Source organism: Dermochelys coriacea, chromosome 10, assembly GCF_009764565.3.
Source record: "Dermochelys coriacea isolate rDerCor1 chromosome 10, rDerCor1.pri.v4, whole genome shotgun sequence".
NCBI lineage: Eukaryota > Metazoa > Chordata > Testudines > Dermochelyidae > Dermochelys > Dermochelys coriacea.
The window spans coordinates 20,199,792-20,213,949 of record NC_050077.1 but is presented as its reverse complement, the minus strand read 5'-3'; the positions used below and the strand labels follow the sequence as shown (position 1 = coordinate 20,213,949).

The 14,158-nt window shown below is 37.7% G+C and overlaps 1 protein-coding gene across 2 annotated transcripts in view; it reads left to right on the top strand.

Moving 5' to 3' along the window:
• The window catches only part of BMERB1 (bMERB domain containing 1), a 99,090-nt gene that overhangs the window by 15,930 nt on the left and 69,002 nt on the right, over positions 1 to 14,158 (top strand). The window contains exon 1 of one of the 2 annotated variants that reach the window (XM_043494128.1): positions 2,371 to 2,444. The exons of the other annotated variant lie outside the window; for it this stretch is intronic. Within the exon in view, the coding sequence (XP_043350063.1) occupies positions 2,414 to 2,444 (31 nt within the window). The 5' untranslated portion in view covers positions 2,371 to 2,413. Of the gene's footprint in view, positions 1 to 2,370; positions 2,445 to 14,158 lie in introns of those variants that run through there. 2 annotated transcript variants of the gene reach the window in all.

Here is a 14,158-nt window from a genome sequence, read left to right as displayed (position 1 = left end):
GGGCCCCAAACTGTTCTCTGATGTGTAAATACATGTATGTTAGCTTCTGTATTGCTGTGTGATTAACTTGTTGAGGAAATATTGTCTCTAAATAAAGACTGCATTGTCAGATGTACCCATTTGGGTGGATGTCAAGGGTACTTAGAGATACAGATCAAAGGCACTATATAAATAGGTAGCATTATAAAAAAAATAATGATTGTAATGGCAGCAAAATGACATAGAAATTATAACTAGAGTACTACAAAACAGCACCAAATCAGATACAGTCTTACAACTGATTCTTATTACAGATAATTAGCTACCATATTGCCCTTTAGTAATGAATCAGCTACTGGTATAGGCAAACACTCTCAGATCCAGATGGAGTAAAATGCAAGGAAACAAAGCATATTATTTTGAAGTGGGTGGATTGTCTTTCCATCTTCTAGATGGTTTCATTTGACAGGATGAATACTTTGATTCTCTACAGATGAGAGAGAATCTTGGAACCACTGCATTGCAATATAATATAATGTCTGGCTATGCAGAGTGCCACATGTAAGGACTAGATACTCAGCTGGTATACACTTCAGTGGAATGGTGCTCATTTTATCCCAGATGAAAATCTGGCCCCAAAATCCTGTGTAAAGTCTGCCCCCCTTCTGAGAAGCCATTAGGTAAGACATTTGGGGATTCTTCGAGACCTGAACTTCTTCCGTTTCCTGCGCAGAAGAGGCCATCTGGGACAAAACTCAATTTTTCATCATTGTTGACTTTAATCATAGACAGGGCCTCATCTACTTATCAATGCTGGATTTTGTCTCAGAATTCACCTTATACTGCAGAAGAGTGCTCCAGATGTTAAACTTTCATTTAAAAAATTATAACCCTAGCCCTTGTCATTGTAAATAAAACTTCCTAAATGTGACTCAACAGAGGATGATTCAGTGAAATCTGCCTGAGTCTGCAGATAGCACAAAACAATAGCTCTGACAGGTATGACTGCTCCATTCACTTCAGTTGGGTGCTAGCTCTGAAGACTAATGGTTACATTTTAATTATTAACTTTTTTATTAATGATAAAAAATATTGTTAATAGTGTAATTATTTTCTTACATTTTATCAGAATGTAAATTTACTATACTTGTAACTTATATTGCCTCAACTCTGCTTTTACGTCAACATTGCTAACTGTTTTGCAAATGATCATTTTGGCAGACATGTCCAACTAATGTTATCACGTTGTCCGAAACCACCTCCCAAGACTTCTTGGATGCTCAAGCCCCAACTATCCCCTACACAGTTACCAAAACCTCCAGCTTCACCCAGCGGACAACTTCTACAATGTTCGTTAGGTATTATCAGTACAAAAATCAGAGGAACACTGAACATTTAGGGGTAGTGTAAAATGAACTGAATTTAATAATAAAATAAAGAATGGTTGTTGGCCTGATTGTATTCCTGTACATATTTAATTTAATTTAAAATATCCAGTGTGTCAGTTTAGAGTTCTACAAGAACAAGGGGCCTTCCACCAAATTTAGGTGTCTAACTTGCTACCAAATACACAGGGCCTTGATCAATTGACAAGACTGAGGGAACAGTTAGTGAGAGATTAGCTCATTGTTAAGGATGTCAATACAAAATGGAATTAAGTCTTTTTTCCACAGAAATGCTGAAGGTTCTCAGACTAGGAATATCTTTTTCATGTAGAAAGAGTATAATGCTGAGGAGCAGCATAATTATATACTTAGGAAATTGGAACTGTTAAAAATTGACAAAATATTGAGCCAGGATTAATTACATCTCCGAATTTTCTCAGGGGAATAAACAAAACAAAGGAAAGAATTTGACAGATTTTTTGGGAGACAGTAAAAAGTCAAACAAGATCTTTAGATGCACCTTACTTTTATGGACATATCTTGACATTGATCTTTACATAGGGGACAATAGCAGGATATTGTCCATAATATATAAAGCTGGAGAAATTATTTAACTATTTAACTGAGTCAGCAAAGCACTTAAGCACATGCTAAAAACTCATCCCTAATCGGCAATCGAGGCCTATATCTCTCCAAGTAGAACTGGTTGAACCTTAGAAAGGCAAAAGTAGGGTCCATTTCAAATTAAATTTTTATACTAGTCTTATTTGTCACCTAGAATATTGCAATGGTCTGTATACCTAATGTATACCAGATACAAGGCAGTAAAAAATCTCATTTTGAACACTAGGCATGGAGATGCATCTTCTTATGTCAGCCTGGATAGAATGTGACCCATTGTGCACAATTCTAGTCACAACCATATAGAAAAGATATTCCAAGACAAGAGAAGTCAAATGAGTTAATATTTTACACTTTGAATCTGTCCTTGGTATTTCAGGAGAGATCTCACTGAGGATACTGCATATAGAATCCAGGAACAGAAGGAAATGGAGTGCTGCCAACAGGCCTTTTGCAATGGTAAATAATGCAAAAATAAAAGGGCAAGGATTGAAGATAAGGAAGAGAAACTATATTATAAGCAACTCAAAAATAATCTCTTTATATGAGAAATTGTTAAATATGGAGCAAAGAGGGCACTGTTTTTTGGAAAAGCATGCAAGCAATTGCACACATGGGTTAGCTTTATAATCTCTGCTGATCTAATTTTAAAATTTGGTCATGTTGTGGCTTGTAAGCTAGGCACTATTTTAAAGTGGAAATCTAAGGGCTTGTGCAGACTGCAAGTCTAACTGCCAGTTTTATGTTTGGAGTATGAATTACACAACATAGTGCTATAACTGTGCTGTCCCACCCTATTCAACAAACAGACAATTCTGTTTGAACATGGTTGCTTCTAACTGACAAGCAAGCATTTATGGTTTGGGAGGAGGTAATATGGCAAGTGTGGACTAGTTTCTAATGTTTTTTGTCAGTGAAGCCTCTTGATCACACTTATAATGAAACTCTGCTTTTGATTTAATTCTTTGAAGTTACGTACATGTGCTTATTAAATGTTGGATGATCAGAGCACTTAAAAAAATTGAAATAAATACATAAAAATAAATTATAATGGACTCCCAGCTGTGCAGAGCATAAGTGGGCTCTGCTGTGCTATTATTAAAAAACAAGTAGGACTATTTATTTTGTATTAAATAAGCAAAGTGACACCTTATTAGCTGATATTGAATGTTGATGCCAAACAAGATAGAGAGGCAGATCAAATATTGAATGAGAGAAAGAGGCTGAATAGGTCAGAACTAGTCATATTATTCGCACACTTTTTTCTCCAAATGAAGAATTAGTATTTAGTTCAACAAAATATCAAAACACTGTATTCTAAACTTGCTGTGTTTAGCATACAATAAATATTTGTTCAATTTGTCTATTCAAAGTGCATATGCTTTTCTCAGTTGCTAATTGCATTGTTAATATATCCCAGATTCCCTAATTTCCACTTTGATTACATAAGAAGTAGTTTACACTAACACTATGTAATTGCAGCTATTATTTTGACACACACTAGGGAAAAATATTTTTTATTCCCTTCAATTGCAACATAGTGATATTTACTCGGCATCCGAGAGCTATAACAGCACTATTTCAAATGATTCTAAATACCACTAGGAGATCATTTATCAAACTTAATTTGTTTCTTACTGATAGCAAAAGTAAGCTTAAATATGTGATAATTCCTTGTGATCATCCCGGGAATGTCTGCATTTCTCTGTGCAGGTCTAAAGATTGTAGGATTTCTGATCACTTGAATTATGAGATGCTGGATGTAATACATAGATGAAAGGGTCATTCTTGACCACCAGTCAAGCCTTTTCAAACTGTAAGTAGCTTCTGCAGCAGGACCAGGGACTTGAGAGAGCATATTTAAAGAGTACATGATGCCTTGCTCTGTTTGTGTGGCTCTGGGCGTGTTCTCTTGGCTCTTCCTAACTTCACCCTTTGTTGGTACAACTTCGGTTGCAGCCCAGGCCAGTGATTCCAGAATGTCATCACAAGTGGGAGAAAGAAGAGGTGTTTTAGCAGCCAGAAAAATCTTTCGTTTCACACTGGAGGCTGAATAACCTTATATTCTCCCCAGTATTCGACATACCAAAGCTTTGGAAGCTAAATGGCTTTGGGAACTTCAGTGCATATAATAGCAGTGCAACATGTTAGCTCTTTGCTCCACTACCAACTCCCTGTGTATTGTACTAGCAGCTTTACAGGCTATGATGTGTTTCTATTGCTGTGCTCTACTGGATAGAATGGCAGAACTAGTCATGTATGTGTAATCAAATGGATGACCTGTAGAGCTCTCATGCATTTCTAAGTAGCTAGCCTATAACCCTGATATAACCGTAAATAGCTGGCCTATTGAGCCCTGATACCACCCTGAATGCTTTATCAGAGCGCTACAATTGATAGAGATTCTCCAATAGTTTGTGTGCAGAGGCTGTCTTTCTGGTACAGAAGACTTTGAGCTCTCTCCCTATTGTTGACCATAAAGTACATGTGGCCACCCTGTATAACGATTGCAGTGCTGTCAGTAAACATGCAGTATATAAGGTTAGATACAGCCCCCAGCCCTGTTCCAGAGGAAAAGCTAGAGAAACATGTCCTATTTTGGTAATTTAAACTTTAACAGCAGAGACAGCTGCTGTTCTATCTTTAGCGTAAAGGAAGAGGTTTTGGTGACAATCAATAACCAGGAAGGGAGAAGATGCCCTGGGGCAGGAACGGAGGCTGAAATAGTTGCAAATCTTCCCTAAACTAATGACTTGAAATGAACTATAGATTTCTTCAAGGCAGAGGAATGGTTTGATAAGATATGTTTGTATGTGCCTAGCGCAATGGGGCCCTTGGCTTGATTGGGACTCTAGGTGCTACTGTAGTACAGAAAACATAATAACTAGTAGCAGGTAACATAACTTTACTTGTAAAGTAAACATCTGTATTGGATAATGGTTAAGATTGTAATAATAATTTTTGTAAATAGACATTTCTTTGCAACATTTCCCAGAGATAATCATGAAAGTGGGATAGGCCACTAAGCTGATGGTGGGGAATTTGGGTCTGATCCAAAGTCCATTGACTTTGAAGTCATTGACTTCAATGGGCTTTGGTTCAGGCCCTTTGTGTACTGATGCTATTCCTTGGAAAAACCTTGCCACCCCATTTAAGATCACATTAACACTGTGCACCTCAGGGACATCAGAAATAAAACATAATGCAGCTATTTGTAGTGTATTTAGCTATTATTCAGATTTCTTTGGTAATTCTAGCATAATACATTGCATAAATAAAGCTGTACTGATGCACCAAATTACATCATCTTTAGTCCTCTCAATGACAAATTTCTGCAGCAGCCTGGATTGGGAGTGAGTATTTGGGTGTCTTTCTTGCCAACATAGGCTAATTATTAGCCATTCCATTTTGCCACCCTATATGTTAAGTCCTAAAAATACCATAGCAGGAGAAAACTGAATGCATTTTCACAGAACAGAACAAGGTACAATATCTGGCTAGATGGCTATATTTGGTTCATGTTTCCAGGTGGCAAGTTAGTAAGCAATTAAATGAATCACCTGATCCTCTTTACATGTGTTTGTTATCCAGAGTATTATTTTGTACAATACCAATTAATTTTCCTGTATAATGTAGCTATTTTGGTTTTCACCAAGCATGTTGATTTTTAAGCTGCACCATCTGGTTCTCTTCTCATCTGCATTACCCTGTGTCTCCTGCTTGCTTCTGCTCTGGCTCATCAATATAACTGATCTTGAAAGTCCTGGCTTTAGTACATGAATCAGTCTTCAGAATATACTTGAAACCATATGTTCCATAAGCATTTAGGAAACTTTAGTAGCAAGTGTTGTTTTAAGTGTTTTACTGAATTATTGCGGGAGCTTGCAAAAGTGTTGATTTGCATTTGAAATGGAAACTCCAGACATTTATAAAAAGGAAAGATGCATTCCGATGAAGTGAGCTGTAGCTCATGAAAGCTTATGCTCAAATAAATTTGTTAGTCTCTAAGGTGCCACAAGTACTCCTTTTCTTTTTGCGAATACAGACTAACACGGCTGCTCCTCTGAAACCAGACATTTATGAAATTTTAACGAGGATTATCTTTTTATTATGGGATGGCTCAGGGATTGGAATAGGACATGAACCCTTACACCTCATATTGGTCAGTTTAAATCCAGTCCAGGTCAGTAGCAACCTAAAATCATTGCCATCTGAAGGACAAAAACTAGGTAGTCTGAGTGAAACAAGTTGGTTTTCTTGATCCCTTATGTAGTGGAGAAGTGTAGTCTATATTAGAGGAGCCACCATTAAAACTGGCATCAGTTGGCATCCTCTTTTGAGAGTCTCAGAGAGTGTGTTTATTGAATGAGCGTGGAGACTAAACTGAAGGTGGTGGATCCGCCAAATCAGAAGTGAAACAAAGTGGCAGATAGCGTGGCAGTCATGGTTCTGTTGATAAAGGTAGGATATGGTCTCCAAAGCTATCTGTCTGGCTCTTTTATCATCAGCAAATTCACAAGCAAGAGAAATTTGAAGGATGAAGAGGAAGAATGATGCTCTTAGAGAGACAGTATAGTCTCACAAGATATGGTACTGGACCTGTTACTGGTTCTACCAGTGATCTGCTGCATGGTCATAGGCAGGTCACTTCACTTCTGTGTGCCTCTTTTTCCCCTTCCAATCTTTGTCTTTCGAGTCTATGCTGGAAGTTGTTTGGGGCAGTTGTTTGTCTCTTACTATGTGTTTGTACAGCTCCTAGCACGATGGAGCTCTGACTGCAGGCCTCTAGGTACTATTGTATAGTAATAATAGCAACAATTTTGTGCTTGTGGCATAAGAGCAGGTGCCACAATATTAGGTTTTTGCATAGACCTTGTGACCTTGTTCCTGTGTGACCTTGGAGACATCAGTTTCTCTGTGCCTCAGTTTCCCGTGAAGATGTGGATAACAATTCCCTCATTATGCGGCGGTGAGAGGCTAAATCAATTCATGTTTGTAGAACACAGTGGGCTTCTCTGATGAACAATGCTGTAACAGTGTAATGTACTGAAATTATTCCCCATTTTGTCACTTTTTTCTTACAAATGTGCCTGAAAATGCCTATTATTTCAATTATACATTCTTCCATTTCTCATTCCATTACTTCAAGATTTTTCCAAAGTTTTATTTGCACGTTGAAAGACTTTGTATTGACTAAAAGTACACTTTCTTTTCTGTTGCTTTTCATTGCAGGTTGCTCATGTTCCTTTTAGGGCTGTTAAACTGGGGATGAAATGTCTTCATTAACTTAATATGCAGTTTTATTATACAGGTCTGCATTTAGATTGAAGCAAAATATGTGTAAATTGCTTTGGCTTTACCCTGAATTCCCTCTCATTATATGTAATATCTTGATGGTTTTATTTCTACATAGGAATTATTTTAATGTTAATGCCTCTTTGTTCATACAGAATTAATATTTCACTTCTTTCTTCTCCACTGACAATTATTCTGATGATTGCAGATAAGGCAAAATATTCTAGTGCTGTCATTTGCTATGACTAATCTCGGTGTTGTCTTCACTATTGCTCTATGGATCTTGGCTCATTACCAAAGGCTGAGCTTTGATTTCTCTAATAATATACGCTAAAAAGTAGTTGACTAACACACATGCACAATTGCAGTATCAACTCACATTTGCTTTAAATAGAAAGGAATGTTTCTCCTTCATGTTATGAAGATAGAGTTTTTTTGTGTGTGTTGCAGTCTGCCTAACCAGAGCCTTATGTATGAGGTTTGTTCATAATTCTAAGGGAATTAAATCAGAACAGTGTATGTATAGCTCACCAATGGGTCATATTAAGAGCTTTCCTCAGAGACTTAACATGTTGCTTTTTTTTTATAGCATTTTGCACTTAAGGAGCTCAGGGTGTTTTATAAACCTCACAACACTCTGTCAGGTAAAGTCATTAATATAGTCCTCCTTATTAAAAGTGGGGAAACTCAAACACAGATAAGTTGTTGACTTGCCCAAGTTTGTAGAAACAGAGTGAGGAACAGGATACAGAAATTTTGACTCCCAGTCCTGTGATCTCACCACTGGATCATGTTTCCCTGTGAGCTGCTAGTGGTTGTTCTACTGCCTCAGGATCTGCAGGACACATTGTGCTCTGACCATGCCCTTTCTAGTCCCTCCTGCTGCTGGCATGGCTTTAGAGTGCCCACGATTCTGGCATGGGGAAGGGCTGGAGTAGGTAGCATACTGTATGCTTTGTTGCCTTTACACCTAAGGATTCTCTTACATGAAGGAGTTTCCTGCTGCTCTGTTAAAGCAGTTCTCACAGTCACATTTGTTAAGAAGTTATGTTTGGAAAGCTGGAGATTCTGGGAAAATAATGTAGTGTCCTAAATTGCATAGCAATGAATATGGATTGCCTTATTTACATAAACTCACCACTATCAAATCCTTCAGTCTTCTGCTCTTCCCCTCTGTCACACCAATCATTTCCACTCTGGAGTTGTCCCTTATTCCCCTCCACCAATATGGCCCCCCCTCCTATCTCTCATATTCCCCACCTTCAGGTTTTCTCCCATCCCACTTCCCTAGCTCTGGTTTCAGAGTAGCAGCCGTGTTAGTCTGTATCCACAAAAAGAGAAGGAGTACTTGTGGCACCTTAGAGACTAACGAATTTATTTGAGCATAAGCTGTCGTGAGCTACAGCTCACTTCATCAGATGCATGCAGTGCAAAATACAGTGGAGAGATTTATATACACAGAGAACATGAAACAATGGGTGTTAACATACACACTGTAACATCTGTAACTGTAACTCGTTCACCTGCACATCTACCAATATGATATATGCCATCATGTGCCAGCAATACCCCTCTGCCATGTACATTGGCCAAACTGGACAGTCTCTACGTAAAACAAGAAATGGACAGAAATCAGACATCAAGAATGATAACATTCAAAAACCAGTCGGAGAACACTGCAATCTCTTTGGTCACTCGATTACAGGCCTAAAAGTGACAATTCTTCAACAAAAAAACCTTCAAAAACAGACTCTAATGAGAGACTGCTGAATTGGAATTAATTTGCAAATTGGATACAATTAACTTAGGCTTGAATAAAGATTGGGAGTGGATTTGTCATTACACAAAGTAAAACTATTTCCCCATGTTTATTCCCCCGCCCCCCAGCACTGTTCCTCAGACGTTCTTGTCAACTGCTGGAAATGGCCCACCTTGATTATCACTACAAAAGGTTTTTTCCCCCCTGCTCTCCTGCTGGTAATAGCTCCCCACTGTATTTTCCACTGCATGCATCCGATGAAGTGAGCTGTAGCTCATGAAAGCTTATGCTCAAATAAATTTGTTAGTCTCTAAGGTGCCACAAGTACTCCTTTTCTTTTTCTCTATCTCTGTCTCTCCTATTCAAATTTCCCAATTGCCCTCTGTCTGTATTTCTTCACTCCCATTCCTTCCTCTAGCTCTAGCTCCCCACAGAGCCCCCCACAAATGAACCCCCCCTTTCTCCTTTGAGCATGCTTACAACATGATCACCACTTTAGAGATATGACTAGAGCAGTGTGTTAAAGGCTGTAGGGCAGGGTCTGGGTTATGCATTGTTATGCAATAGAATACCAATTGAAATTGATTAAATGTTTTTGGATGTTTTTCTACATTTTCAGATAAATCAATTTCAATTACAACACAGAATGCAACGTGTACAGTGCTCACTTTATATTATTTTTGATTACAAATATTTGCACTGTAAAAATGATAAACAAAAGAAATAGTATTTTTCAGTTCACCCCATACAAGTATTGGAGTGCAATCTCTTTATCATCAAAGTGCAAGTTACAAAGGTAGATTTTTTTGTTACATAACTGCACTCAAAAACAAACCATTGCAAAACTTTAGAGCCTACAAGTCCACTCAGTCCTACTTCTTGTTCAGTCAATCGCGAAGACAAACAAGTTTGTTTATATTTACGGGAGATAATGCTGCCCACTTCTTACTTACAGTGTTACCAGAAAGTGAGAACAGGTATTCACATGGCACTGTTGTAGCTGGCATCGCAAGATATTTATGTACCAGATGCGCTAAAGATTCATATGCCTCTTCATGCTTCGGCCATTGTTCCAGAGGACATACTTCCATGCTGATGACACTTCTTAAAAAAAATAATGCATTAATTAAATTTGTGACTGAACTCCTTGGGGAAGAATTGTATGTCTCCAACTCTGTTTTACTTGCATTCTGCCATAAATTTCATGTTCTAGCAGTCTCGGATGATGACCCAAGCACATATTCATTTTAAGAACACTTTAACTGCAACTTTGACCAAATGCAAAGAAGATACCAATGTGAAATTTTTAAGATCACTACAATACTCGACCCAAGATTTAAGGATCGGAAGTGCCTTCCAAAATCTGAGAGGGACAAAGTGTGGAGCAAGACTCTGATGCGGAAACTACAGAACCCAAACCACCAAAAAAGAAAATCAACCTTCTTCTGGTGGCATCTGACTCAGATGGTGTAAATGAACATGTGTTAGTTCACACTGTTTTGGATGGTTACCAAGCAGAACCCATCATCAGCATGAACACATGTCCTCTGGAATTTTGGTTGAAGCATCAAGGGACATATAAATCTTTAGCACATCTGGCACGTAAATATCTTCCGATGCTGGCTACAACAGTGCCATGCAAATGCCTGTTCTCACTTTCAGGTGACATTGTAAACAAGAAGCAGGCAGCATTATCTTCTGCAAATGTAAACAAACTTGTTTGTCTTAGCGATTGGCTGAACAAGAAGTAGGAATGAGTGGACTTGTAGGCTAAAGTTTTACATTGTTTTATTTTTGAATGCAGGTTTTTTTTTTACATAATTCTACATTTGTAAGTTCAACTTTCATGATAAAGAGATTGCACTACAGAACTTGTATTAGGTGAGTTGAAAAATACTATTTCTTTTGTTTTTTACAGTGCAAATATTTGTAATAAAAATAAATATAAAGTGAGCACTGTACACTTTGTATTCTGTGTTGTCATTGAAATAAATATATTTGAAAATGTAGAAAACATCCACAAATATTTAAATAAATGGTATTCTATTATTGTTTAATAGCACGATTAATCACGATTAATTTTTTTAATCACTTGACAGCCCTAGTTATAAGGTAAAATTTAAGTGTTTGCTCTGAAACTGTAAACCACCACAGTCAGGAGAGAAGCATTACCAAGCGTGAAATTTGTTTGCCACAGCAAGGGTTATTTCCTGCCAAACAAAAGAAGGTCCAAAGATACCAGACGAACCATTGTGGAACATCAGAGGACAAAAAATTTTTTTGATTGCTCCCCCACACCCATGAAGAAGAGATGTGCATGGGGATTCATCCCATTAGCTTGAACTCTGGGGGAAGGAAATAAAAATCCCTTACAGGAAGAAACTGCATCTCTAAGCTGCTTGGACTTGGAGAGGGCAAGATTTCTAAGCATAAGCAAGGGATCCCCAGCTGTTTAGCCTGTTTTAGTTGTAGAGGACATATAGATCTTGCATATTACAGCAGCTTCTGTTACCTTTTTGAACTTAAGACTAACTCATTTGTATGTATATGTTTACCTGCTTTAACTTTGTAAATAACTTTCTTATATATTTTTCTTAGTTAATACATCTTTATTTGATTTATTATAGGATTGGCTACAAGTGTTGTATTTGGTGTAGGATCTAAGGTGCAATTGACCTGGCGTAAATGAGTGGTCCTTTGGGACTGGGAGTAACCTGAATATTGTTGTGATTTTTTGGTGTAAGGGACCATCTATCACAAAGGCAAACATGCCTGGGTGGCACGATAGACTGAAGTACCCCAGGAGACTGTCTGTGATTCCATGTTAAGGCTCTTAACTAGTGTTTGAGGAGCTCACACCTGATATTTGGTTGGTGAAATCTAAATATAGAACTCACAACTAATTTGGGGCTTGTGCCCTGCTTCTCAACAGTCTGCTGTGAGGTCAGTACTCACACTCCTGAGCTACTCCAGTCAGCTTGGCATGAATGTCTTTCTAAAGGAGATGATGTAGTTCAACGGGCTTGATACAGGTGAAATTTTTTGGTTTGTGATATGCAGTAGGTCAGACAGATTTTCACAATAGTTCCTTTTGGCCTTAAAATCTATGAGCTTATAAGGGGCACTAAAAAAATGGGGAAACTTAACAGGTTGGCACAATGCAAAGGGAACAAGAAGCCAAAGGTCTGACCCAAAATGTCTACTGGGCACACTGCTTTTTTTAATACTCACTTCCAGAATTGCTGAGATCACAGTGGGGTAGTTGGGCTGGGTCATAGCAAATACTGGGATAGTTATAGGTAGATATAAATAGTAGGTAAGAAGAAAATTACAATTCTTAAAGTAGAACATAACATTCACTTCCATTTACATGCTCTTGAAATCTGTTTTTAAAACCTTCTGTATTATTTGCACATTTGGCAGATTTATTGGCTTTAACTCTTTGTAGAATCAGGATGATTTCCTGCATCCTGTTTAAAGCATTTAGGAAATAAATTTGCATCAAAGCTATTTTTGATCCAGCCAGTTAAAATAACTCTGTAGTAATGGAATGCTACAAAAAGCAAAATGATGATTACTGATTCTTTGACCTAGCAATGAAATGTGGTTTTACAAAGAGCAAATATAGAGCCCTAAGCAGTTCTGGTGTAAGTTTGCCTGTTAAAGGATTCTGGTTAGTAAAAGCAAAAATTATAATTTGTTGGGTGACTCACAAGGCAAAAATAACCCAGCCAGTGCCAATGAACATGTTGGCCAGCTTAAAAGATTTTTAAAGTACAGTAATGATCCTTTGCCACACTTTCCATATTTTTTTTTAATAATAGGAATGCAATCCATTTTTCTTGTTTAAATCACCAGTGTTTCTGTTTCTTCCAAGACTTCTTTAGATTGATTACTGCTGTAACTTCCACTGGATACTATATGCAACTCTGCCCATTGGTCTTGTGGTAGCACAAAGTGGTACATATATTGGATTGAAGTTCAGAACTTTAGATTGGTCCCTTGATCCCAGATAGGCCAGGGCTGGAAAGGCTTTGCATTAGGCACTAAGGCCAGAATTTCCAGAAAGGTTGGATTTCAGCTCTCATTTAGGCACCAAAATAAGTGATTAGATTTTCAGAAAAGCTTTTTGGAAAATCTGGCCACAAGTTTCACAATGGAGAAACTTATAATGGAGAAGCATATAAATCATAGAAATAGGTCTTTTCCAGCTCCTATTAGGACATCTAGATCACACCCCTGCCTATGGAAGAGATTCTAACAATGTTCTAACTGAAAAAATCTTCACTTTGCAGAGGAAGCAAGTCATGTTCATAGTCTGCTCCCTTTCCTTTAGCCTGCCACCCATTAGAACTGCAAAGCTCCAGCCCCAGGGACCTTCATCAGAAGGACTTCTGTGGTGTCCGGGCGAAGCACGTTATAGAGGGATGATTCCCTCATGCACGTTTTTTGACCTGTTTTGCTGCCCTTTGCAGTATGTAGCAGAGGGAAGGATGGGTCTAAGTGTTTCTCCTTCACTTTGAATATCTGCATATCCGATTATTTTTACCCAGATGGATAACTGTTTTCTAAGATGAATCCCATTTTGTTGCCTCATGTCCAGATTTCTCACATCTCAAAATTCCTACGTATTATTTCTGTTATTTGTAAGGCCTCCATTTAATAGTATATATACTTTTCATTAATGTTCTGCGTACTCCACTGGTCACTAATAATAATATTCAGTCAGATGGGACCTAATACTGATACCACCTAGAAACCTCTCCTAAATGAAATACATCACCATCATCATCTATAATTTTATCCTTATTTAGGCCCTTTGTTTGTTTCCAGTCCATGAGACAGATTCAAGTCAATTTGGATTAATGTTGATAATAAGATTTTTAAATTCCAAATATATTGTATAACATTCCTTCACCTATCAGTTTTGTAGTTTTATTTAAAAAGCTATCAACTTTTGTTCTTTATAAATCGGTGCTTCTTTTGCTCATGGTTCTATTATCTTCTAGCCATTTAGTGATTTTACTTTCTTTTCATATTTGCTCCATTGTTTTACTAGGAACTGAAATTGCCAGTCTGTAGTTGCCAGGGTAACTCTTCTTTCCTTTTTTGAAGATTG